The sequence below is a fragment of the Pituophis catenifer genome, unplaced genomic scaffold, assembly GCF_029215685.1.
Source record: "Pituophis catenifer annectens isolate HBS135680 unplaced genomic scaffold, rPitCat1.0.hap2 SCAF_3, whole genome shotgun sequence".
Lineage (NCBI taxonomy): Eukaryota > Metazoa > Chordata > Lepidosauria > Squamata > Colubridae > Pituophis > Pituophis catenifer.
The window spans coordinates 181,355,093-181,379,540 of NW_027256883.1; the positions used below are offsets into that span (position 1 = coordinate 181,355,093).

The window sequence follows — 24,448 nt, forward strand, 5'->3', positions numbered from 1 at the left end:
TTTGTGACAACCTGAATTTCAGCTTCCTAAATTAAATGAAAAGTAAATATGTAAAACAAACAACATCAAACCAACTCACAGAAGCAGTTTTTTCTTGCATTGAATGAGCAGCAAATCTAGCAACATGATTTATAATTGGAGAGAAGTTTGTTGGACCATAAAGACGAATCTGAGGCAAAGCCTGTCGATAGGCATCTATAATTCCTTGGATTCCTAAAACAAGGAAATAGCAGAATTACTTAAAAACTTTGGACAGAATTTTGTACACATTTTTCAAATCTTTCAATAAAGAAATGGGAATAGCAGTCTACTTGAATTAGGTTGGTTATTTACCTATATGTCTATGGAGATTCTCAGTCATCCAGGTCATGGTTGTCCCAAAGGTGCTTTTACCAGAAAGTCCAGTTGCCTCTTGAAAAAGCACCTTTGAGATTATTTACCTATTGGTAGTTCTTGGGTTATAAAGCAACTGAGACTCGGAACTCCTATCACTAACCAATGCAGTCGTGAAGCATGACATAATGTGACTGTGTTGCTTAGCAAAGGCAATTCTGGCAGTCCTGATTGCAGTCATTAAATGAAGAATGTGTGATGTACGTGATCGCAATTTCTGACTTCCTGCCAGCTTCCCATTGACTTTGTTTGTTAGAAGGCAGCAGGGAACATCAGAAATAGCTCACTGTGATGTAATGAAGAGACAAGTGCCCTATCGCAATGGGAACAGTGGAATTCCAAGTAGTTGTCATAAGTCACTCTCATTCAGTACCACTGTAAGTTTGAATGGTTGCAACCTAAAGATTATCTGTATTCTCATTTCACTCACTCCCATTAGCATGGTGGTGAAAATACCAAATGTTTCATCTTTTAAGAGGAAAGTGATGATAAAAATATTATTAACAATAGTATATTGTACTATGAGGTTGTGGTGGCTATCTTGCCTAAAGGCATGTTACTACAAACATGTCATTCAAAATTAAAAATTAAATTCTTACCGTACCTAAAATGTTTATGTAATTTTAAGAAATTCTCCAATTCAAACTATATGGTTTAACAGATTTTGGATAGTTTTAATTTTATTTCTAAATATTTTATCCTTCTTTATGTTGAAACTGTTAACAGAATGGCCTTTATATTTTTGTTTATGACAATATCATTTAAGAAAAGTTGACTCCTAAAAAATCCCAAACAGTGAGGTATGAAGGAACTAGAAATTTCCTTTGAGAGGAAATTTCATCATCTTGCCAAACAATAAAAAGGATTCTCTCATAGATATCAGCCATACTTCAGATGGCAAAGTGATTTGGAAAAGGCCTTCAACAATTATTTCAGTGTTGGATAAGATTAAAGGAGACAAGTGATTTGTGTTGCAAAAGAGCAACACAAAAAAACAGTTGTGTTGACCATCAACAAAAATTAATTTCAATTATACTTCAAAAATTTCATTAAATGCTTCAATAAAAACTTCAAAGAAGCTGAGTGACTTTGGACCAGCCCAACCCACAGAGTAGTTGTGAGGAAAATAGGAGGAGGAAGGTGTGTTGGATGTGTTCAGCACCTTGAGTTATTTGTAAAAATGATAAAGGTGGGATGCAAACAAACAAACAAACACCAAAATCATTTTGCCTCATAAAGAATTCCAGAAAATTTGAAAGTTTTTGTTTTTGGGTGAAAGTAAGTTATTGCATTAAAATGGATTAGACTGCACTCAATAACATATATCACATACATCCAGTATTAAATTATTAAACAAAATTCAAACTTTATTCTTTTAAATAGGTATGAGCTAAAACAAATTATTTCTTGGCTACGGTGTATAATAAACTGGAGCTGTTTCCATTCTAAGCAATGCAAGATCCTGTTTTATTTTTTATAAATCAATTGTTGTTCCCCTAATTACACTAATGTTTTACCCCAAACCGAATGTTATACAAACCAAAACTTTATTATAAGGTGAAATCATAATACTATTTACATTCTTTTAAACAGTGAATAAAGATTTCTAGAATTCAGATCCTTAGATATGCTACAGTAATGATCATGCCCAAATACTGATTGTTCTCAAAACTATTGTTATTCTTGTTATGATTTTTAATGAAAAATCCCTCATACCTTTTTGTTCTTTATTAATATATATATATATTCTTATTATATAGTATATAATATATATTATTATATTATTATTAGAAGAAAAATAAATGATTACCTTGGCAAAAAGGGTTTGCAGGATTAAAGTTCAATGCAAATTCATGGGAAACCTAAGAAGACAGACATATTAAGACATGGAATCAAAGGTAACTAAAAATTTGTAATAGTAATTAAAGTAAGAAACCCACCTGCCAATCTGGAGGAACTTGAGCTCCAAATCCAAAGGCAGGAAACAGCTTATCACTGAAAAATGAACCAAATGAAACAAAAATACTCAGATCAATATTTTTATTTTGTTTTAACTGCATGTTGAACAAAATAAATCATATTTAACTTTAAATTGACCAAAGCTAACTGAAGCTACATATAGCTGTAGTTAGCATGATCTTTTCTAGAGTGGTAATGTTCAGAAAGCTAGGTTATAAATTGAAGTCTCTTTTAAACTGAAGAAAAAATGGCATTCTAATATTCTTTATCATGTAAGAAGTCATAGCAGTTCTTTAAATATGGTTCACTCATAACTTTTGTAATACAATGTTAAACACACAGTGCTACTTTATGAGACAGTAGATTAACAGTTTTCACTCAAAAAGAACCAATAAAAATGTCAAAGGCACAGTAGGCAATGAATTAATCTTAGTATCAAAACATGTTGGCAGCAACTTCTAGCTCCATGAAACAAACTACCAGTTAAAAGGAAATATAATTTATAACAATGGACCTTTTGTAATCTTTCTAGGCCTTAGTAAGTAAATCAACTAAGGAAGGTAAATTTAACATACGTGTCATAATCCTGGACCACACCACCCACACACCAGATAGCAGTGAGATATTCATTTATCCCATTTGGACTAATATGGTGAAGAGAATCTGGTGACTTTGGATCTCCATTGGAACCAGTAAAATCTACCCCCACCTGATAAAAGAATAAGAAAGATAAATTAAATATTAGATAATATAAGAAACAGATTTCTACTCAATAACTTTAGGTTCAGGAAAACCCAGAATGCTGCTAAAATAGCTTCTGAAAAGCTAAAGGCAAATTAAGTTACTAACTTCATAGATGGCAGATAGGTTGAATACAGGTCAAATATACTCTTTGTTGTATTTAATAAGTGTCGTTAATTATAATAATGCTATACAAAAAAGTATATTTAATTTTACTAAATGTATAAAACAGATTTAGTAAATGATAGTCATTTCTATCTTTATTTATTTATTTATTTATTTTTTAAAAAGCATCTTAGCAAATGTTACCATGCAATTATTATTTAGAAAAATATAAATGCTGGACCTTACATTTAACCTAGAAATCAAATACATCAGTGGTGGGTAAATTTTTTTTTTACTACCAGTTCTGTGGGTGTGGATTGGTGGGTGTGGCATGGCTTGGTAAGCATGGCTTGGTGGGCGTGGCAGGGGAAGAATACCGCAAAATCTCCATTCCCACCCCATTCCAGGGGAAGGATACTGTAAAATCTCCATTTCCACCCCACTCCAGGGGAAGGATACTGCGAAATCCCCATTTCCTCCCAATCAGCTAGGAATTTGGAAGCAGAGAATAGATGGGGGCGGGGCCACTCAGAATTTTTACTACCGGTTCTCCGAACTACTCAAAATTTCCGCTACTGGTTCTCCAGAACTGTTCAGAACCTGCTGAAACCCACCTCTGAAATACATGATTTGATACTCACAGTGAAGTTAATTTGGCAACCACCCATGATATAATCCAGGAATGAATATTCTGTTTCAATCTGTGAAAAACAAAACCATTACAGTATTACAATTTTTACCTTATGATGACAGAAACATCAACTGGATGAAATGAAATTATTCATACCTTACAGGATTTCAATCTAATAATGCCAGAATTTTTGTAACTCTTCTTTTTTCTTTTTTTTTCAGGGTGAATACATTCAAATTCAACCTGTATGAAAGGTATACATACAAAATCAGCTTATTGAGTTGTAACAAATCATGTGCATTTAAACCAAATTTCAATAGAGAATTTCTACAGTTAATAATCAGAATTGAGTTGGAAGGGATCTTGGAGTTATCCTCTCAGTTTGTGAATCCTCTGGGAGAGCAGTCTAATACAGACAGAGAATTAAATATTGGACTCCCAATTGGTATAGCAGAAAACTAATAATCATTGAGAAGTTGAGAAGTTCTCCATTGAGAACAAACTGGAAAATTAAATCTATATTATAAATTACTCAATTATTATGCTACCTTTCAATTCAGCAGAAGATTAATCAGCATGGAGCAGAAAAATTGTATTCAACTAGAGAAAATTTACTTATATTAATGCTGCAACCAACTTAGCCATATAACTGCTTTCCTAACTCTACCAGTTTTGATTCATAAGAATCAGAATGTTATTTTCATGGAAGGCTCAAAAGAAAGAAAAATGTAACTGTGAAACATATATAACTTGTTTTTTCCTCCATAAACACACACACAAACATACACCTGGACAAAAAATATTGGGAGAATGAAAATAATATTTTGTTATCTTTCTTGGAAAAAGAATACAATGATTAAACAAATCAAATAATGTAAAATTAAAAGCTCACCGGAGAACTGTCACCTGCCTTCTGTATCTGGGACAGGGTACTTTCAAAACTGCCTATTAAATCATGTGACCCATCACTATCATAATCATAACAGTGCACCTGAAAGGAAAGAAACAGAGAGCAATAGACAAGGAGAATGACTGCTGCTCACCACTTGATCTCTCACTTCCAACAGCTTTGAGACGTTGCATATGAATTCCCCTATCAAGTCTGAACTGGTGTTGTCATCCATATCACTAACTGCAACCTAATAGCAAAAAAGAAACCCCAAAATGAGTCCTCAAGGACCACTATGTAATATAATAGGTGTTCACTATGCAATGGGAAGGCAACTCAGATACGAAGCATATTTTTAAAAATATGCATCACTGATCCAAGGATCAAATAATCCAATTACAGAAAATAAGCATTCAACTGGGAAACAGATGCAGAAACTTTAAGTGCTGTATGTGCCAGCATAAACAGTAATTCCTAGTCTGATGCCCTCCAGATATGTTGATATACACGTCTCAGAATACTGCCGGTAGAAAATGTCTGGGAGTTGTGGTTTTAATAAATCTGGAGCATATCAGATTGGGAAAGCCTGGCATAGGCAACTTAAGATCAAGATGAGTTTAAAACAGAACTTAAAGATAAGATACCCAACAGCAAGTAGTTGCATGAATTATACAAAATATGACAAGACTGAACCACACAGTTCTTCTCTATTTTATGAGGTTTTATAAGAACATCCATTCATGCAGAAACTGCAAGGCTCATACTAAAAAAAAACCACCAAGGAAAATATGATCTGAATGTCCATGTTAAATTAAACGTTCAGCATAACATATAAAAATCTGGAAATCACACAGATATTGTTTTGTATCAGGGCTTAAAAGATATTTGAATAATGCCGATATCTTTAAGGAAAACACGACTTTCATCTTATTGTTCTTGCTTACCTGTGATACACTAACAGTACAGGGCTAGGTTTTATGTTTAGTGTTTATGAATACGCTGTAAATATTGCGTAATATGATCATCCTAAATATATTTGCTTGCAATCAACTTTTAATGACACATATTTTGGACTAAAATTGTAGATGAAAATATCACAGACCAGCAATAAAGAGGCCTAGGAACCAAAACTTAAAAGCAAAATCCTTTAAGACAGCCACACTGATAGAAAAGACCAGAGACTTTTCATTAGATACAAAAGTAGAAAGTATTCTTTGCTACTACTTTAATTACAAAGCAAAATTCAAAAGTACAAGATATTTTTTGTGTAAGAAAAAGGATGCATCTCAGTAATTACAGCAACAACTGCATCAGAATTGCATTTTACATCATATAACTAATAAATAATCATTCATCTCTTCACTAGCCTTTATCTAGTGTCCAAAACATACAATCCTCTTTACACTAACCATCTGCTTACTAACGATGCTAGTTTCCAAATCTATGGATAGTTAAATTTTCCTCTGAATAAAGTGGAAGACAAAATCTCTGGAGGACCTATAAAATAATAATAGTGATTCTCAAATATGACCTATGGATTATCAGTGATCTCTAAACATTCACCAAGTGCTCCTCTACAGCTTCCCCATATTCTTGAGCCACACTTGCAGTCATAAGCCACATGTGGCAAGTCTTAGCTAGCAAAAATTTGTTTATCACTTTTATATGCCCCACATGAGAATGGCTGAAAATTGATTCACTGAAGAGACAAATGATAATACAAGTAGCACTATGATAACTATACTAAAATTCAGAAAGTTGACAGGTAAACTGCTCTCAAATACAGCTCCTAACTGTGGGTCTGCAAATGTTACGCTTAGAGGAACTGCAACTCCCATAAACAACCCCCAAAGTAAATATATACATAGAAAATGCAATAATGAGTATCCAAAAGTGGGATTTATTTAGGCTGGAGATCCACTAACTCCTTCTAGTCAATGTTGACTGACTCTGAACACTCAGATTCCTAGCAAAGAAAAGATCCTTCTTCACCAGCAAGTTTCTCCTGTTTTTAAGGCATGGAATATAATACAATAGTTCAAGCACTAACTAAATTATTAGTTCAATTTATATTATTATTAGTTCAATTTATATTATTATTAGTTCAATTTATATGCCACCTTTCTCCGGAGACTCAGGGCGGCTTACAGTGCATTTAAAAAAACCATTATAAAAACATTTTAAAATTAAAACATTAAAACCCATTCACACCATTCATGGCCGGATCTCACAAGATCGCAACAGCGAGATCAACGGCCCCAGGCCTGCCGGAAAAGCCAGGTCTTCACCGCTTTTCGGAAGGCCAATAGGGTGGGAGTGGTCCAGACCTCAGGAGGTAACTGGTTCCAGAGAGCTGGGGCAGCCACAGAGAAGGCCCTCCACTGTGGGCCTGCCAGCCGGCATTGTTTAGCTGACAGGACCCAGGGGAGACCAACTCTGTGGGATCTTACCGGTCACTGGGAGCTATGTGGTAGAAGGCGGTCTCGAAGATAATCTGGCCTTGAGACATGTAGGTAACCAATACCTTGAATTGTGCCCGGAGACCAATAGGGAGCCAGTGCAGGTCGTGGAGAATTGGTGTAGTGTGGGTGTATCTAGGTGCACCAACGATAGCTCGCGCGGCTGCATTCTGGACCAACTGTAGTCTCCGAACACTTTTCAAGGGTAGCCCCATGTAGAGCGCATTGCAATCATCTAACCGTGAGGTGACAAGGGCATGAGTGACTGTGAGGAAAGCCTCCGATCCAAGTAGGGTCGCAATTGGTGCACCAGGCGAACCTGTACAAAGGTAAATTGAACTACTACTACTACTACTACTACTACTACTACTACTACTACTACTAATAATAATAATAATAATAATAATAATAGATGGTAACATAGGAACTACATTTTTTGTTTAATTGGGTAATCACTGCATTTTCCAGATGCTGAGTTATTAATATTTCAAAATTTACTGAATAATAGAATTGGGCTATTAACATCTGCAAACTAGCTGTTAAGAGCAAATTCCCTATGTTAACCTTTAAAGGAAGCTAATCTATTAATAATTAAAGACAGATCATATGGGGAGAATCTATTTAGGTGACCACTGAGAGTTGACACCAATTTGATGGCATTTATTCAATCAATCTACTAATATTACTAACAAAAGCAGGATAGGGTTACTTTGGATTGTGGTAAGATATAATAGTTTTGTGCTTTCGTGGTTACTATAAAACTAAGAATAAAAGGCCCTTCTCCATTTGTGAAGCAACTATCTAAGAATAAATGGTATGGACATTTTAAATAAATAACTGAGAATATTTCTAATGACAACTACTTTTCCTTGTCTGTTTTCTTCTCTCAAGCAGCTTTAACTAAACAGGAGAAACTGCATACCTCTAAGTTTTTTTCTATAGGAGGATAATTAAAGAATATGCTATTGCAAGGAGGAAATACTATAGAAAAAAGATTTTAATCCAGGATCATATCCCATTCAAGAAGAAGGAACTCACTGTATTTTTTAGCGTAAGCTTATCTTAGCACAGGACAGCTGTGTATTTCTAATCCATCAGTTTCTTATTTCATCCAACATTCTCATGTCTACCTTTTCTGAATTTTTTCATATTTTTGAAACTTTTCTCCCGACAAGAGGAAGAAATCATAGTTTAATTATTTCAACTTACGCTCATGATGTGTACTTATAAACCACCATTAGAATAGAATAGAATAGAATAGAATAGAATAGAATAGAATAGAATAGAATAGAATAGAATAGAATAGAATAGGCCAAGTGTGATTGGACACACAAGGAATTTGTCTTGGTGCATATGCTTTCAGTGTACATAAAAGAAAAGATACGTTCATCAAGAATCATAAGGTACAACACTTAATGATAGTCGTAGAGTACAAATGATACAAGCAACTAAACTACAGTCATACAGTCATAAGTGTAAGGAGATGGAAGGTGGGAACGATAAGAAGATTAATAGTAATGCAGACTTAGTAAATAGTTTGACAGTGTTGAGGGAATTACTTTTCCAGAGAGTGATGGCATTCAGGAAAAAACTGTTCCTGTGTCTAGTTGTTCTGGTGTGCAGTGCTCTATAGCGTCGTTTTGAGGGTAGGAGTTGAAACACTTTATGTCCAGGATTATAATTCATAATGCTGTATTAATATCTATTAGTAGTAGTCTTAAAAGATTTCTTCTATATAAAATGTCAGATCCTATCCTGTAGCTTTTTTACATTCAACCCCAGGTTGTGAAAATTGAATGGTATTTAAAATCTAAGTTAAAATCAAATGTTGAAATGTTATATTGATGTCAGAGAGACAGGCCTAGTCAGGAGTCGTCGTCAAATAATGAATTAGTCTAGAATCTCTGCAAGCACAAGAGGATGAATCTAGCTTCCCCCTCTTCGCCCCAAGCTGTTGAATCTTATTTATCCTAATCCAAATACAAACCATCAGTCTGAAAAGATTCCTGGGTATAGGCTTCAGCAATAAAATAGCTAGTTGAACTCTTCATGTGTGGACCTGATAGGTCTGACTGTTCGCACCTGACAATTAATCACTAGGCTATTAGGTGACTTTTCTAATGAACATCACCAAATTAAATATATTAGGCAATTTCATACACTACTCTGAAATATAATTTTAAAAAGTGATTAATTATGAGTTTTGCAATCACTGCATTCTAGAATGTTTTGACATGAGCATACTGGTTTTATAAATTAAGACTATAAAATTTTAAATTAAATTAAATTAAATTAAGACTATAAAATTTTATGCCAAAACCCCCAAATAGCTAGTTCTGGTACATTCAGGTCATGTTTTCATATATTACCACAATCAACAATATGTCACACTTACTTTACAAAATGCAAGCTCATACTTTATGTCTTCATAATCTTGGTCTTCAAGAAAAATATATTTCTTAAGTGTAAATACTAAATAACAATAGCATAATTTTTAAATATACAGGTTATCCTCGTTTAGTAACTGCCTTGGATAGCAACTGTTTGCAGTACAGTCAACTGTGATGAAAACTGTGTGACCAATGCCCACATTTGCAACTTCACAGAAGCTCTCTGTCAAACGTTTACCATTATAATCACTAAGTATTAGTGTTGTTCTGTGGCTGACTTTTCTTTCCACTCCCTCTTGCAAAGAGGTTATCTAACAAGCTATCTTTCCACAGCACAGCTGTCCTAACCTCATGCTCAGTTCTCTGATCTTAATTAATTAGATCCCTCCCACTGCTGCCTGATACTGACAAGACTCTAATCAGTTTCACACTAAAAAGCTTTTGTTTGCTTCCTAGCCAGCTCCTGCTTACAGCCATAAAAGGACTAAGCAAACAGCAGAAACTAGCAAATTCCTTTTGATGTGTATTCCTCACTGTGTGCCTGCTTGTTCTCTTGTAATCCCTTCCTCTGCAAAGAATCTACATGCAAACATTAATTCACTTTTGGTTAATTATCCCAGTGATGGGTGAGCATTCATAAAGTGGGGGAGAAAAAAATGGTGTAGGGGAGAAGGACTATAGAGCTTGCTGTCACTCAACTTCCCCTTGAGTTGATATCCAGAAACCTTCCCTATTGTTGGTGCTCACCCAGCTTTTTAGGGTTGTATCCTTCTGATATTGTATTAACAATGGAAAGCTGAAATAAAATTGTAAGTGCAGTCACAGTCATGTGATTTTCATTTAGCGAATACTTTGCTTAATGACTGAGTCACAGGAACCAATTGCAGTCACTAAATGAGGACCACCTATACTTTTGCTGTTCAGCATAGAATTATTACAGATATTAGAAATTATACTGAATGATCTTTTAAAGCAATCAAAAGCAGAGGGGAGGGAGTACTAGTACATTTCAGAGAAATAAACAGATGAAGATAGAGAGAGAAGCATTTGCTTTATAAATAATAAGCCAATTAAATCCTCATACATAAATAAGTTTTAATTCTAATTCATCTAAAAATCAGGCATCATATCAGAACAAAAAATGAGTTGAATAAAATGAGTTTATAACTTGTCTGAAATTAATAATTGTCCTCACCTTGATTTGTCTGTTGAAGTCACCACTACAAAATGTTTGCAAAGGTACGCTGAACTTTTTCCAGCAAGGATTTAAATTGTTCTTAATTACCTAAAAATATTATTTATAGTTATAATCAATGTATATTATGAAAGCACATGTTTTCTCATATTTTTATATCTCTCCAAAGGTTGTTTTTTTTCTGGTCATGGTCACATTTGTCTAAGTCTAAGACAACCACAATGGTATCATATAGTCTTGCATTTTTTTCTGAAGTAACAATTGTATTCGTTGTAATCCTCCATGCGAGATGGGTGGCATATACTGTATTTTTCGGTCTATAAGTTGCACTTCCCCCCCACAAAGTGGGTGGAAATGTCTGTGCGCATTATAGAGCGAATGTTGCCAAAGCCCACCAACCCCCATCCTTCGGCCTCTGCCTCCCAGCAATTTACCTCCTTCCAGCAAACAGCAAACAGCCTGGTCAGCTTCAGCACAGCCTGATTTAGCACGAGCAGCTGATTGGCGGTTTGCTTGGTGGCAATAGGTGGTGGCGCCTGGACCGGGCCAAAAATGGGATGCGTTGAGGCTGAAAATGGGGTGTGCAGAGGCTGAAAATGGGGTACGCAGAGGCGATAGGTGGCAGCAGTGATGGGCGGTGATGATCCCCGCAGCCTGGAACAGCTGATAGGTGGTATTCCAGGAGGCAGATCCAACTGCCAATCAGCTGCTTGTGCTAAATCAGGCTGTGCTGAAGCTGACCAGTCTGTTTGCTGTTTGCTGTAAGGAGGCAAACTGCTGGGAGGTAAAGGCAGATTTCCCCCCCCCCTCGTTTTCTTCCCAAAAAGCAAGGTACGTCTTTTGGTCTGGAGCATCTTATGGTGCAAAAAATATGGTAAGTTGAATGAATGAAGGAATAAAATAAAGTTACCATTCCTTAAATTAATAAATTTATTTCATTTCCAAAGTCATATTTAAATACATTTTCAATACGTGCCTCAATTAATATTTCAGTTCCATCATGGATGAAAGTTGAAGTTGGTTAGACCTACAAGATTGCTAGAGCAAGTCTATGAAGCCTTCTTCTATAACAGGGGTGTCAAATTTGTGGCCTGGGAGCTGGATGCATCATGTGCCGGCCATGCCGACCCCCCATTTAGTGAAGGGGGAAAAAGTTGTGATATGTAATGTGATGACGTGTTGTCATGAGTTTGACACCCCTGTTCTATAACGTCCCAATTGACTTGTTTGTTGTTATCCAACAATTAACAAATTGAGCCCAAAAAATTACAGGCAGAAATCTACTTTGCCTCTGAAAAGCTGTTCCTGATGGTCAGTATAGAATGAAGTGAGATAGCAATGAGAGGCATTTCCCAAATCAATGAAAATATATTTTTATGAGGTAGGAAACTCTGTTTGCACAAAGTGCTTTTTATCTGACCTTTGCAAATAAGAGTTCAGCTTTGCAGCTGAATAACTTTAAAGAGTTGATCTAATGCTTTGGAAATAGCCTGCCCAAAGCAGTCCAAACCTTACCTGGAGTCTATACTGTAGGCACTTACTTTTTTTTTCTTTTAAAACTGTAGAGACTGCTTGCCTGGAATACTTATAAATCATTTCTAAAGCTTCTTTGCACTTACAGTTTGACTGAAACCTATCCTGGCCCTTCCCATAGTCAAGCACTCCTGCTGGCCCTTGCTCTGTCCAAATCAGTGGCCAAGAATCCCTGTCCTCATAATCAAATATTGCACCAAAGAATGTAAGTGAGATAAACAAAGATGGTAGAGGTCACTCTGATCCCCGAAAGGCATTTTATGTAACTTCTGCATGCACCAAGGACTTCTATTCTTCCTTCTCCTTTTTATTGTCACATTTACAAGAGACTGGAGCTTCAGAATAATAAAACAAGTCTGAAGCTCTGCAGAAACTTTTGAAGGAAGAAATGGTAAATTAGAGAAACCCGTTCTACATCATAGGAAAACAAAAATCTGTCCAAATCAAGCCTATTTGCTGAATTTGAAACCCCACCCAACTTCATACATAGACCTGTAATTCCCCATTAATATATAGCAACTCTTGATGAACCAAGATGGAATCGCTGGAAATCTTACCTCTGATCGGTATACAAGCTGCCACTTTCCACTATCACTCTGTTTATAGAATTCCAAAAATGGGTCGGATTTGCCTAAAAAGTCCTGTATTGGGAAAATAATTTTATACAGATATAAGAAAAATAAAACATTTCATCTACAACAGTTCATTTAGTGACCATTCAACGTTACAACGACACTGAAAAAGTAACTTATGACTGTTTTCACACTTTCGACCGCTGTGGCATCCCTATGGTCATGTAATCAAAATTCAGATGCTTGGCAACTGATTCATATTTATGATAGTTGCAGTATCCCGAGGTCATGTGATCATCTTTTGCAACCTCCTGACAAGCAAAGTCAATGGGGAATCCAGATTCACTTAACAGCCGTGTTACTAACTTAACAATGGCAGTGATTCACTTAACAACTTTGGCAAGAAAGGCCATAAAATGGGGCAAAACTCATTTAACAATTGTCTCACTTAGCAACAGAAATGTTGGGCTTAATTGTGGTCATAAATCAAGTAGTCTTTTGCTTGCTTTCTTGTTTGAAAGAGGAAACGTTAAATATTTTTATATTATTTTGTTCTATTTTGGTTGATCCCACTTAAAACATTAGCTGACTGTAATAACTGAAACATAATTATGATGGCTTTTCAGTCTCTTTAGGGGTTAATTCTTTTCAAGGAAACGTTTAAGAAAATTAGCCTATATTATGTTTTAGTAGATTCAATGTCCAATTATTTCTTCCTTCATCTCTGTCTTCTTCCACGTCTTAATTATTCCAATCTATATTTATATAGAGGACATTCAGGTTGCAGTTGTGTATAAAAACTGGTTAGTTATCTACCAGATTCAAGTGGCCATCTGTGAATTCATACATGTGTGATCTGCACTTGTCCAGAACAAGGTTTGTTCTTGAGATTTCTGGGAGGAGTGAGAGAGAGAGACATCTCCCTTACTTCCAATGAATGCCACTGTGGCTTCAAGAGGAACTTCCAAAGGATGGCTTATGTGATGGGACCAGAAGTTACTAAGAGCAGCACTACTAAACCAAAGGTTAAGCCTATAATGTCTCAAAAATGTAAAAGTTGAGCCTATGTAACTACATAATTAAAAAGACTGACATATTCCTAAGGAATACAGAAACACTGAGACTACTCTAGTAAAACTGATTGGAATAAGGCGTTGTTTATCTAGTTTATAAGCCAGAAAGTCTTCACTATTCTTTTTAAGAAATTCTAAAACTGTGGTCTCATAAAACTGAATGCAAAAATGTGGTCATAGATATTGAACATACAGTGGTACTTTAAAGTTGCAATGTTCAATATTTCGGTACAAATATGACCTCAAACATGAACTGTTCTCCACACAAGTCCTAAAACTAGATAAAGAGAACTATATAAAGATAAGCACCGATTAAGCACCACAGTTATGTGTTTTGCCTCCTAAATATATTGTGAAATATAAAAAAGAAAGAGAAGGAAAGTGAGGGAACCCCCTAAATGAGACTGAGTTGAACCCTTCTTTAGCTACAGACCAGGATAATGATGGGGGGAGGAGAATACCAGACAGATGGTTTTCCTAGTGAAAAAGATATATAATTCTAAATTATGATAGACCTTTTCTATTATTGCTGTAATATTTAACACTGTTTATCCTGGACATTGAAGATATTGAAGCACCCGGTGTTGATTTTTCTTTGTGCAGGTGCAGTGAAAGGAATCTTGGCAGAGTTACATGCCACTATTCCTCAATAGACAGAATCTTATTTGGCAGTGTAATGTTAACTGTGGATTCAAGAGTACTGTCACATATTAAGTTGCTGTTTCATCATACAAAAAGTCCCTGCAAAAAGTATTTGGCTTAGTTGCTGTTTGTTAACTGGAAGTCTACAGAAGGAAGCTACCTCACGACAGAGGCACTATGGTACCAGACATGTAATATGTGTGCCCTCTGAATCCAGTGTCCACTTTTCCCTAGTTACTTAGGGAAGGAAAACTGAGCTGGAAGTAGCCAAGGACTCCTGGGAGTGCCTTTTGTCCATGCTGCTGACAATGTCCTGTACCAGATAAAGGGAAGGATACTTTTCTGCTATCTAGCATAAAATATTGATCTGTATAAGACAGCAGCATGGAAGGAGGCTTCCTTTATTAAAACACTAATAGGATTGGGGTAATATATAGTAGAAGTACTGCACACAAGCTTAAACATCAGGTCTAGGCCTATTGCCTCATTTCCATTTTCAAAAAATGAGACATTGATTGCCTTCTTTGAAAATAAGCAGAAAATGGAAAAATAGGGGCTTGTTTCCAACTTTCACCACTGGTGAGTCAGTTCTAAGATAAGTGATTCTGACTCAGTAAATTCTGGAGGTTCATTCCTGGGTAGACGTGTAGACTCAGGTGAAGATTGAAGCTTTTGGATTAAAGTAATTTCAAAATTAGAACATGACTGAACTATTAGAGTTTTTTTTTTTACACCTCTTTTTACCTTTTTGTCTAAATTCCGAGCTTCAACATCAATAGAAACAACTCTGGTATCTTTAATCTCTTCTGCACAAATCTGCAGGTTGAAGGAAATGTTGTTTTAGTAATCTTGGAAGACACCTTATTATTGTAGAATATTTATTTAAAAATTAGTTTGATAACAAAAATTACAAACCAAACAATGGATACATATTAGCTTAACTAAAGGAAAAAATGCTTGAGATACATTAAACCCTAGAAGAAACAGATGTGTAACTTAATTCATATATTCACAACAAATTATAACTTGAGTTTTCCTTTTACCGTAATAATGCCTTTTCCTGCAGGCTTTCCTTTCTTCAACATTAAAGGCTGAACAAGTATTTTACTTGATACAATCTAAAATATAAATTGCATACATTATTCAAATTATACAAGAAAAAAATATGAAAATGTGTCTTACAATTATTTATATTGTAAAAATCTGAACTTCATTAATCTTTCAGAAGAAAAGATTACACTGCATGGTTATTTTATAAAAAAGCACTGATTCCTCTCAACAAGAATAACAAAACAGAAGAAAGAACAGTAATTCGCTATCTCTTTTCTTAACTTAAAGCTTCTGTATATTAGAATCTCCTTTTATTTATTCACTACCAACAAAAAAAATAAAAAAATCTAAACTTTTACTTAACATTTTATATAGTAGTGACCATAGCTGTTTACCATACCTGACCCAGGGTACATTCAGCTCCTCCAAGGTAATCATCATCACTTAAGTCATATGACTTATTATCAATATCATATATACCAAATTTCAGCTTCTGAACTTTCTCAAAATAATAATCAATTAGCAGCTTTTTTGAAAATTGAGGATTCTGGCAATTTTTTATTTTTTCAGTTCGATCCAACTATGACAACAAAAAAGAAAAAGGGTCACTAAACAATGCAGTGTCAACAAAATAGATTCATAGATAGCAAATGAAACAAACGAAATATTCAAAAGATACGATATTTATGTAGTTACTTACCAGGCGCATTTAAATTATATTAAAGTAACCAAAATATCTTTACAATCTCCAAGGCATGTCACAACTTTTGAGCACCCCTAACATTTGGAAATTGGAAGTTGAAAAATTTGACACGCCCTAATATAACATTCCCCTGGGCTTCATTTAACTTAGGGAGATCAGTAGTGTGAGGCAAGTTGATATCCAAGGAAGCATGTCTGGTTTTTTTTTCTGAGCAAAATATTCAGAAAAACATGATGCTCTTTTTCTGTACACAATTAGAAAGCATAACTCACTAGTAACACTGAATATTGTGGATTTTTCTACACCACTCACCTCAAACTTTTAATCTATTTCCATTTTAACTGAAATCAAATTAACAGAATTATGTGTAACTATATTGGCCCATTATAAAAATTTATGCTATAGAAACAGAAATGTTTTGAATAGGACCAACTTGTGATTGAACAAAATGTTGAGTTTTCCTATTCTATTTCAAGGTAAAAAAGGTAAAGGAGTCCCTGCGGATTTTACTCCGCTGACTATAGGGGATGTTGCTCATCTCTGTTTCAAGGCCACTGAGCTAGTGTTGTCTGAGGACATTTCCGTGGCCAGCATGATATCACAGAACGCTGTTACCTTTCCACTGAAGTGGTACCTATTTATCTACTCAAATTTGCATGCTTTCAAACTGCTAGGTTGGCAGGAGCTAGGGTAAGGATGGGAGCTCACCCATCACATGGCACTTGGGTCTCAAACCTGGGGTGCTGGCTTTCCAGCTGACAAGCCTAGCGTTTTAGGCCCAGGTGAGCCTCCACGCTGCCCCATTCTATTTCAAACAATATATTAAATAAACCACATATTCATATGTGTATGAATGAAAAAGAAAGAAAAAGAAAAAACATAATCTTTGAGATATTGTGTCCAGTATTTTTCCACATAATGCTGAGAAAGGTAAAAGGAAAGCAAAAAATTATACAACGAGCAGAAAAGTGAATGGAGTCTATTAAAACAATAGTTAGGTGTGGGAAGATCTAAAGAGCCTGGCTGGGGCCAGATCATCCTGGAGAAGGTTTGTCTATGTAATCGCTAAAAATAAAGTTATTGAAACATGTTATAGCCAAATATTGCTTCAAATAATTAGAAGGAATAAATAAAATGCAATAATAATATTTTAAATATTACAAAGAAAATGTATCTGCAGACAGATAAAAACCACTATGTAAGGAATCAAAAAAACTGAGTAAGAATTCCTTTCTCAATGCAGTCTATTTCTTTTTCCCATCTCAAACTATTCAATAACAAGGAGCAAAATTATTTAACAATAAATACATTTTAAAATAGAAAGGGATATGTCAAATAACTAAACATTGAATGTACTAATAAAACTCATTTTGGGATAATTTAATTGTGTTTATGGTTGTTTATGGGGACTGAAATTTAATGCATTTATTACCAAATTTGTCAAAAATAATTCCTTGCAATTGTTCCACTGAAGTTAATTTAATCATACTTAAAACCAATCTCTATTAACAGGCTTTCCCAAATCTGGTAAATTTATTACCATCAAAAATTTCTTACTTCAGTCCACTGATCGCCACCAATATTTTGAAGCAAGACACACAGAGGATCAGATTTTGAGCCAACATCTTTATCAATCAGGTTGTCACAGGATATGGACAGTTCCACCTTGGTCACGCACTGAGCCATCTATAAACAGATTGGAGGAAAAAAAAAAGAATAGTCATTAAAGGATAAATTCAGTGTACAATGCATATGGAATCTGGATTGATTTATATAGAGGACAGGAAGGCCTGGAGGAACGTTGTCCATGGGGTCACGATGGGTCAGACACAACTTCGCATCTAACAACAACAACAAATTGGTTTCCTATTGTTGCTATTCTTTTGGCATTTAAACCAATCAAAGAATGGAACACAAATGTTAAAAAAAAAAACTGAATAAATTTGGCTGAATACCAATCCTTATGTACAGCCAAGTCTTTTTCATCAAAACGTATTTATAGTATTATGAAAATAACCATACAGCAACCATATTTAGCACACGGCGCATATAATATTCGAATGTAGTCTCTATCAAGAAGTAAGAAAACAATATCTGTCTCCAATTATAAATAAATTTCCCCACTGGATATATAAGCCAAAAATTAGCATTTCTGTTGAGGGCTGACTCTCCTCCCCTGGTAAGAGCGATCGCTCGATACCTTAAAAGAATGACGGCAATACGAGCCAGTTATATCAAAAAAAAATTTATCGATTGTAAGGAAGATGAGCTCAGTTAGAGAGGAGCTATCCTATTTGGGTTATCTAGTCTTGGCAACTTAGCTATTGAAATTTGATATTGTAAAATTTTAATGTCATCTATCATATATTTTTAGATTGCTATTTTTGTAACTGTTTTATCTTTTTCCCTTTTTCTTTTCTGTTTTGTTTGAAAAGGCCTTCGGGCTATTCAATAAACTATACCATATTTAGCAAGATAAATATGTATTTAAACAGGCAGATACCTAATCTGTTGTTTAATATTGTTTTTATATATTGTTATAAAACAATACAAAACAGTAGATTCCACTTGTTTTTACTTTTTTTAAAGTCATAGAAAGTGGTAAAAGTTCAGAGAACTTAACTCTTAAGTTTTTCTTCCTAATGTAAATAATTTCAAAAGCAAAAAAGGACTAAATGATAGCAACCATGTCAGCAATCCCATGTAACACCAAAAGAAAAAAAAATCATTACTGCAGAGTGCCAAATATATAATCATATCAACAATGAATGAAATGTTATAATCTATTCAGTTTCTGTTGTTACAGTTCTCTCACTCCACTCCCAGATTCTCAAAATACTGATACCACATCAGTTTCAGACACATTAGACCAAGTATATCAATATAAAGCCATCTGCTTCTTGAATACACGGAACACATAAAATAGAAATGCAAGTATGTTTTGGCTACATTGAGTCCTAAATCTGAACAACCACAGAAAGCACAATATGAAACAGTTTCTGCATACTTAAAAAATAAATAGAAATTTCAGCTATTCAAATATTAATATATACAGCTAAATATTTTTTTCAGTTTTTTCGGACAACAGTCGTCTCCAAATAAAAACTATGTAATACATTGTCACATGTGTTCTATTGGTGACATTTCAATAGTTTTTTACAATAGCCTTACATTGATGAATAACTGAAAAAAACTATTTCAAAAGTTAAAATAGTTTATCGCTTACTTTGAAAAAACATTTAATTTTAAAAATCCTATGACTAGATAATTGTGCACCCCAATGTCTAATACAATATTAGATAATAGCAAAAACCAAAGAATTGAGAAGTTAACTGACTTGATACTTGAAAACTATTGCAAACATCCCATTCCTCTCAAACACAAGAAAAAAATTTAAGCCAATGAATTGCAAACTACACTTACATGCACACAGTGGGACATGTGAACACTTAACTGCTTTATGTAATTCTCAAAGCACAGTGTGAAAGGTAAACTTGAATATCAACCAGCTTATATAAGAGAGCCTGCACTAACATGCTAACAATACTTCGTACTAGAATGAAGAAAAAATATTTGTTTTTTTAGGGACTGCCAAATCATATTGCAGTGGAAGTCAGAACAAAGAGACACCCTATCAGATCCAGAAATTTAAAATTCAGCAGTTTAAGATTTAGCTATACAAATTAAAAGCTCGTTCTTTTAATGTATGGTTTCCCGCTATAGTTCTATCAGTCAGCCTGCTCTGCCACTTTGCTCCATTTTATTTTTTTCAACATTTCATTGGATGGTAGTTTACTAATCCATTGCCAATTTTAAACTATGATATTTGGCTATTCTGTCCTTCTTACACTTTTTTCAATTGTTTCCCCTTTTCTCCCAATTCTCTTCTCTCTAATCATTCTCTTTGACTTTTGCTTTGAGTTCATTGCCTATTTCTGTCCTACCTTCTTTCCCATGTGACTGCTGATTATAAGCAATTCATACAACAGGCATTTTTGTCACACTGGAAGCTACCATTGTTAGTGGTGCTTGCTGCTTATATAAGTAGAACCAGACTGACTCTAAGAAGACAGTAAGACTTTTTACTTAACACTTAGGAATAGTTAGCATCTAGGGCAGTTCAACCTGTTTTTTCCCATGGTTTTTCTGTTGTATCACTATCAACTGACTTTTGGATGTTATTCACTAAAAGTGGATATGGATCCCACTCCATATCCACAGAGTGGAATGGATCCCACTCCCTCTGTTAGCTAAAGCCTTCTCAATTGCACAGTCAACAACAAATAACAAGACAGGAACCAAAAGTGGGGGAAAAAATGCAATGTGCAGAACAACCCAAATGCCAACTGGAAGAATAGTAGAGTGGATCATGCTGTGCTCTCAGGGAACACTAATCATTTCCTTTAAAGTAGAGTAGCACGTTAAAGTAAGGGAAAGCAATGCCATATCAACCCACTCTGGGGGCACAGCAAGGTCACGTTATATGGACAAGATTAAGGACAGCGTACTCTTATGCAAGGTCCAGTCAAGGATGGAGGTACAGTTACTTGGTACATCTGCCCCTAGACTTAGTTCCCTAGCATCCCCATATAAAACACCACTGCATTCATAATCTGTGACATTTTGACTGTAACCAAGCTAGTATTTCTATAAAGAAATTCAATTGTCAGCATTTCTTGCTGCAGGCTTTGTTTCCTGAGCAACTATAATGTCCATGAACATTCTATGCTGAATCAGTTTATTACCAAAAGCTTTGCTGCCACAAACATGACGTAATTCAGATCAAACCAGATAAACATTAATTTGTGACTGTAATTGTCAGACATGCAAATATGGAAAAGATTGAAAAAAGGACAGGAGTCAGTGTAATATACCTAACTTCCATAACTAAAACAAGCACTGTTGTTATTTAGTACTGAGTAACAAATTTCTAACAATGGAGTCCTTGTTGCTCTTTGAGCTTTGGTTGTTTGCTTGTAGATGTTTCATTACTATATCTTCCGTACTAGAAGGGAGTGGGGTTTACTCTCCTTTCTAGCACTGAAGATGTTTACCCTACAGTAGTGTGGTAACATTATCAAGTCCATGATTATTGTTTCTTGCAACGGAACCTGCTACATATCGGGAATGGAGGAAGCTATAACATTAATCGGGATGATACTTGAAAATGAGAAAAAGAAAAGCAAAGGCCAGGCAGGATGCTAAAGGTGAAACAAACAGGGAGTAAGATAAGGGAGGCATTGAAGAAGCAGAAAACACAATAATTAGCGCTGACTTTTCATTTGAAAGGATCCTTTCATTGCTCTCCCACCTCATCTATATAGATGGGTTTACCTGCAATTGCAGTGCTGCTGACTTGACACTGATATTTAATTTGCAGCACTATTTGTCCAAGAGCTACTTTAAGAGAATACAAGAAATTAAAACATTCATACTAAATCACCTGGTAGTTTTGTCAAAGTGATCTTTGCAAGTGCCCAAAGCTACAGACATCATGGTAAGCCCTACAAAATGTGTATACTTCTGTATCTTACTATGTATATATCTGGACCATGAGAAAAACCAAATATTAGATGGAATATTGTTCTAAATGGTTATAAAATGGCATGTTTAAAAAAAGTGAAAACTCAGCAAAGCTTGACTTCTGGTGGCTGCATAGACACACAAATGTAGTTTTCTTTGGTAACTGTACAGAAGTGGCTTGCCACTGCCTTCTGGGAAATTTGCTCAATTTCTTAGGCTAGTCCCAGGGTTTTCTGGTAGTGTTCCATTCAAGTGTTAATCAGTACTGGGTTATTGAGGGTTTTTTTTTTCCGTTCAAGTAATATCAGCTAGATGGTATATTAAGTTATTCTGTAGATCTCAAAGCCGAATGGCTCAACTTAGATTTTACAGTATTTACATTTCTAAGAAAATGTCCTGCACTTCCTGATGGGAATAGACTGAGTGATGTTTTGCCTCTTATTACTCATGTTGAACTAGCCGGTTAAAATACTCGCCACCATCCTTTCAGGACACTTATGCCTTTGGGATCACCAATACTGCCAGCCACTCCTATTTTGATTTTAAGGGATGGGAAGGGAAGGGAGATGTATATTTAAGCTTCTAATGGGCCCACCCTTACCAAAATGTTTTTCATTTACCCTAAACCTTTCTAGATGTAATCCAAGACACTCGAAGAGCAGTTCAAGATATTATGAAAAACTCAAGTTGAAAAAGAGTATGCTAATCAGAATATGTAATAGTACTCCAAGAGAGATTTAAGTAAATGAGTAAGTAAATGAGAAGCTGTTTTGGTCTGACTACTATATATGTAAACTGCAAACAGTATATAAAGAAAAGTAAAGAAACATAAAAGCCTGCATGAAGTTATGCGATTTTACACATTTCATGACCAAGAGGGATTTACTCTGGATGTTTGAAGAGTTTACACTCATGGCAGTTAAAAATTACTGGCGTCTAAAAGCTATTTCATCATCATCAGCCATTCAGTTGTGTCAAACCCACCCAGCCACTTTATGGATCAGCATTCTCCATCCCCTCTGACTCGCATCACCTCCTTCAAATCTGCCATGGCCATCCCCAAAGCTATTTACATTTGACTTATATGATTCAAATAGTTCAAAATAAGTTCCCTAAGCTACGCATTCATGGAATCTTACTGGTGTGTATACACATTAATTCATGAAGACTGACATACATGTAACCTTCAGGTGACTTACAGTAAAAAAAAATCAAAATTTGGAAGACATCTCATCTTCTCTTTTGCTATAACCTCATGCTTTGTGTGCATGATCATCACTACAAGCATTAACAGCATCTCAATTTGTATCTATACCTTGACCATAATGAAGCCCAGAATTCCCATCATAAGTCATAATAGTGATTATGGCATCCAAAGCATCCAATAGGACTGAGCCTATTTTTAAAACTTTTGCAGTGGTCATTAATGAATCAATGGTTCCCGAGTGTGCTTTGCTGCAAACCGGCCAAAAAGGCCAAAACTGGAAAGCATCATCATGAATCAGTCACATGACCATGGAGAACTACAACCAGCCACAAAATTGAAGTTAGTTGCCAAGAGTCCAAAACATGGAGTGGGTGTGTGCAACCATCAGAACTCCAAAACTAGATCATAATTAGCTTTTTTTTTGGGGGGGGGTGTTTTCAAAATAACTTTGAATGGCCACTAAGCAATCGGTAATTAAGGAAGAACTACCTCTATTTATGTAAATATATAATGCTTAATGGGATCCCTAAGTGCGTGAGCAACTGGAGCATCACAGCCAATCCTACACCTATCTGTAAAAAAAATTCCTACTGCATCCAGGATCTCTCAGGTAAAAATGCACAGATGTTATGACCTAGGCTTCCCGAGTCAATAAAACACACGAGTAGTCCCAAAAACCTTTTTTATTGCTACAGCTGTGAATTATGTTCATTCACAGCTGAGTCCCAATTAGTTGGGATAATCACCAACTTTATCTACCTTGACACTCTGCCAAAGACCTATTTGGCAAAGCCATACGGATTCCAGAATCAAACAGGGATGCCGACTGGGAACAGAATTAACGATGTTGCTTTCCTGCAAAGTACCCACGTGCCTTTTCTCCTTTTAAGCCTTATGGGAGGGGCCAATCATCTCCAGGCCTTACTCCCAAATCGTCCCTTTTGTTTTAACTGTTCGTGCCTTCTGTCAGCTCTGTGCATGGCTCCTCCTGGTCCTCTGCCTCTCTGCTGTCTGACTCTGGAGGGTCCAGAATCCGCGCATCACTTCCAGATGGCCCTGGCCCCATCCCTCATCCGGGCCTTCCCCAGACTCCAGGACTGGCCCATGTTCCTCCCCAGCCTCCTCACTATCTGACTCCGCTGCCAGCTCCGCAGGCTGCTGGCGGACCACAACAGAATTGTATCTTAAATCCTTTCATTTACTTTTATTAATTTTTTTTGCTGCCCATCTCCTCTATACCTCACTTCTCACTACCATGCTATCCTGTTAAAACTCTCAATTGTGCTTTCAAAAAAAAGACACATAAGCTAGAACATACTACTACTATACTACAGGAATATTACATATTGTTTCCCAGAAATATGGAGATAAGAACGAACTAGT

General features: G+C 35.5%; 1 protein-coding gene across 5 annotated transcripts in view; it reads right to left on the reverse strand.

Annotated features, from left to right (window-relative positions):
* LOC139315387 (RNA-binding protein 12-like) overlaps positions 1-24,448 on the reverse strand; it is a 56,259-nt gene that overhangs the window by 6,540 nt on the left and 25,271 nt on the right. For all 5 annotated transcript variants that reach the window (XM_070941622.1, XM_070941621.1, XM_070941620.1 and 2 more), the window contains 13 exons: positions 17,893-18,021; positions 16,033-16,212; positions 15,626-15,700; positions 15,327-15,398; positions 12,853-12,936; positions 10,763-10,852; positions 4,722-4,820; positions 3,986-4,072; positions 3,840-3,899; positions 2,928-3,061; positions 2,334-2,388; positions 2,204-2,255; positions 80-213 (listed from right to left, as the gene is read on the reverse strand). In XM_070941622.1, coding sequence (XP_070797723.1) covers positions 80-213; positions 2,204-2,255; positions 2,334-2,388; positions 2,928-3,061; positions 3,840-3,899; positions 3,986-4,072; positions 4,722-4,820; positions 10,763-10,852; positions 12,853-12,936; positions 15,327-15,398; positions 15,626-15,700; positions 16,033-16,212; positions 17,893-18,021 — 1,251 coding nt within the window. The remainder of the gene's footprint in view (positions 1-79; positions 214-2,203; positions 2,256-2,333; positions 2,389-2,927; positions 3,062-3,839; positions 3,900-3,985; positions 4,073-4,721; positions 4,821-10,762; positions 10,853-12,852; positions 12,937-15,326; positions 15,399-15,625; positions 15,701-16,032; positions 16,213-17,892; positions 18,022-24,448) is intronic.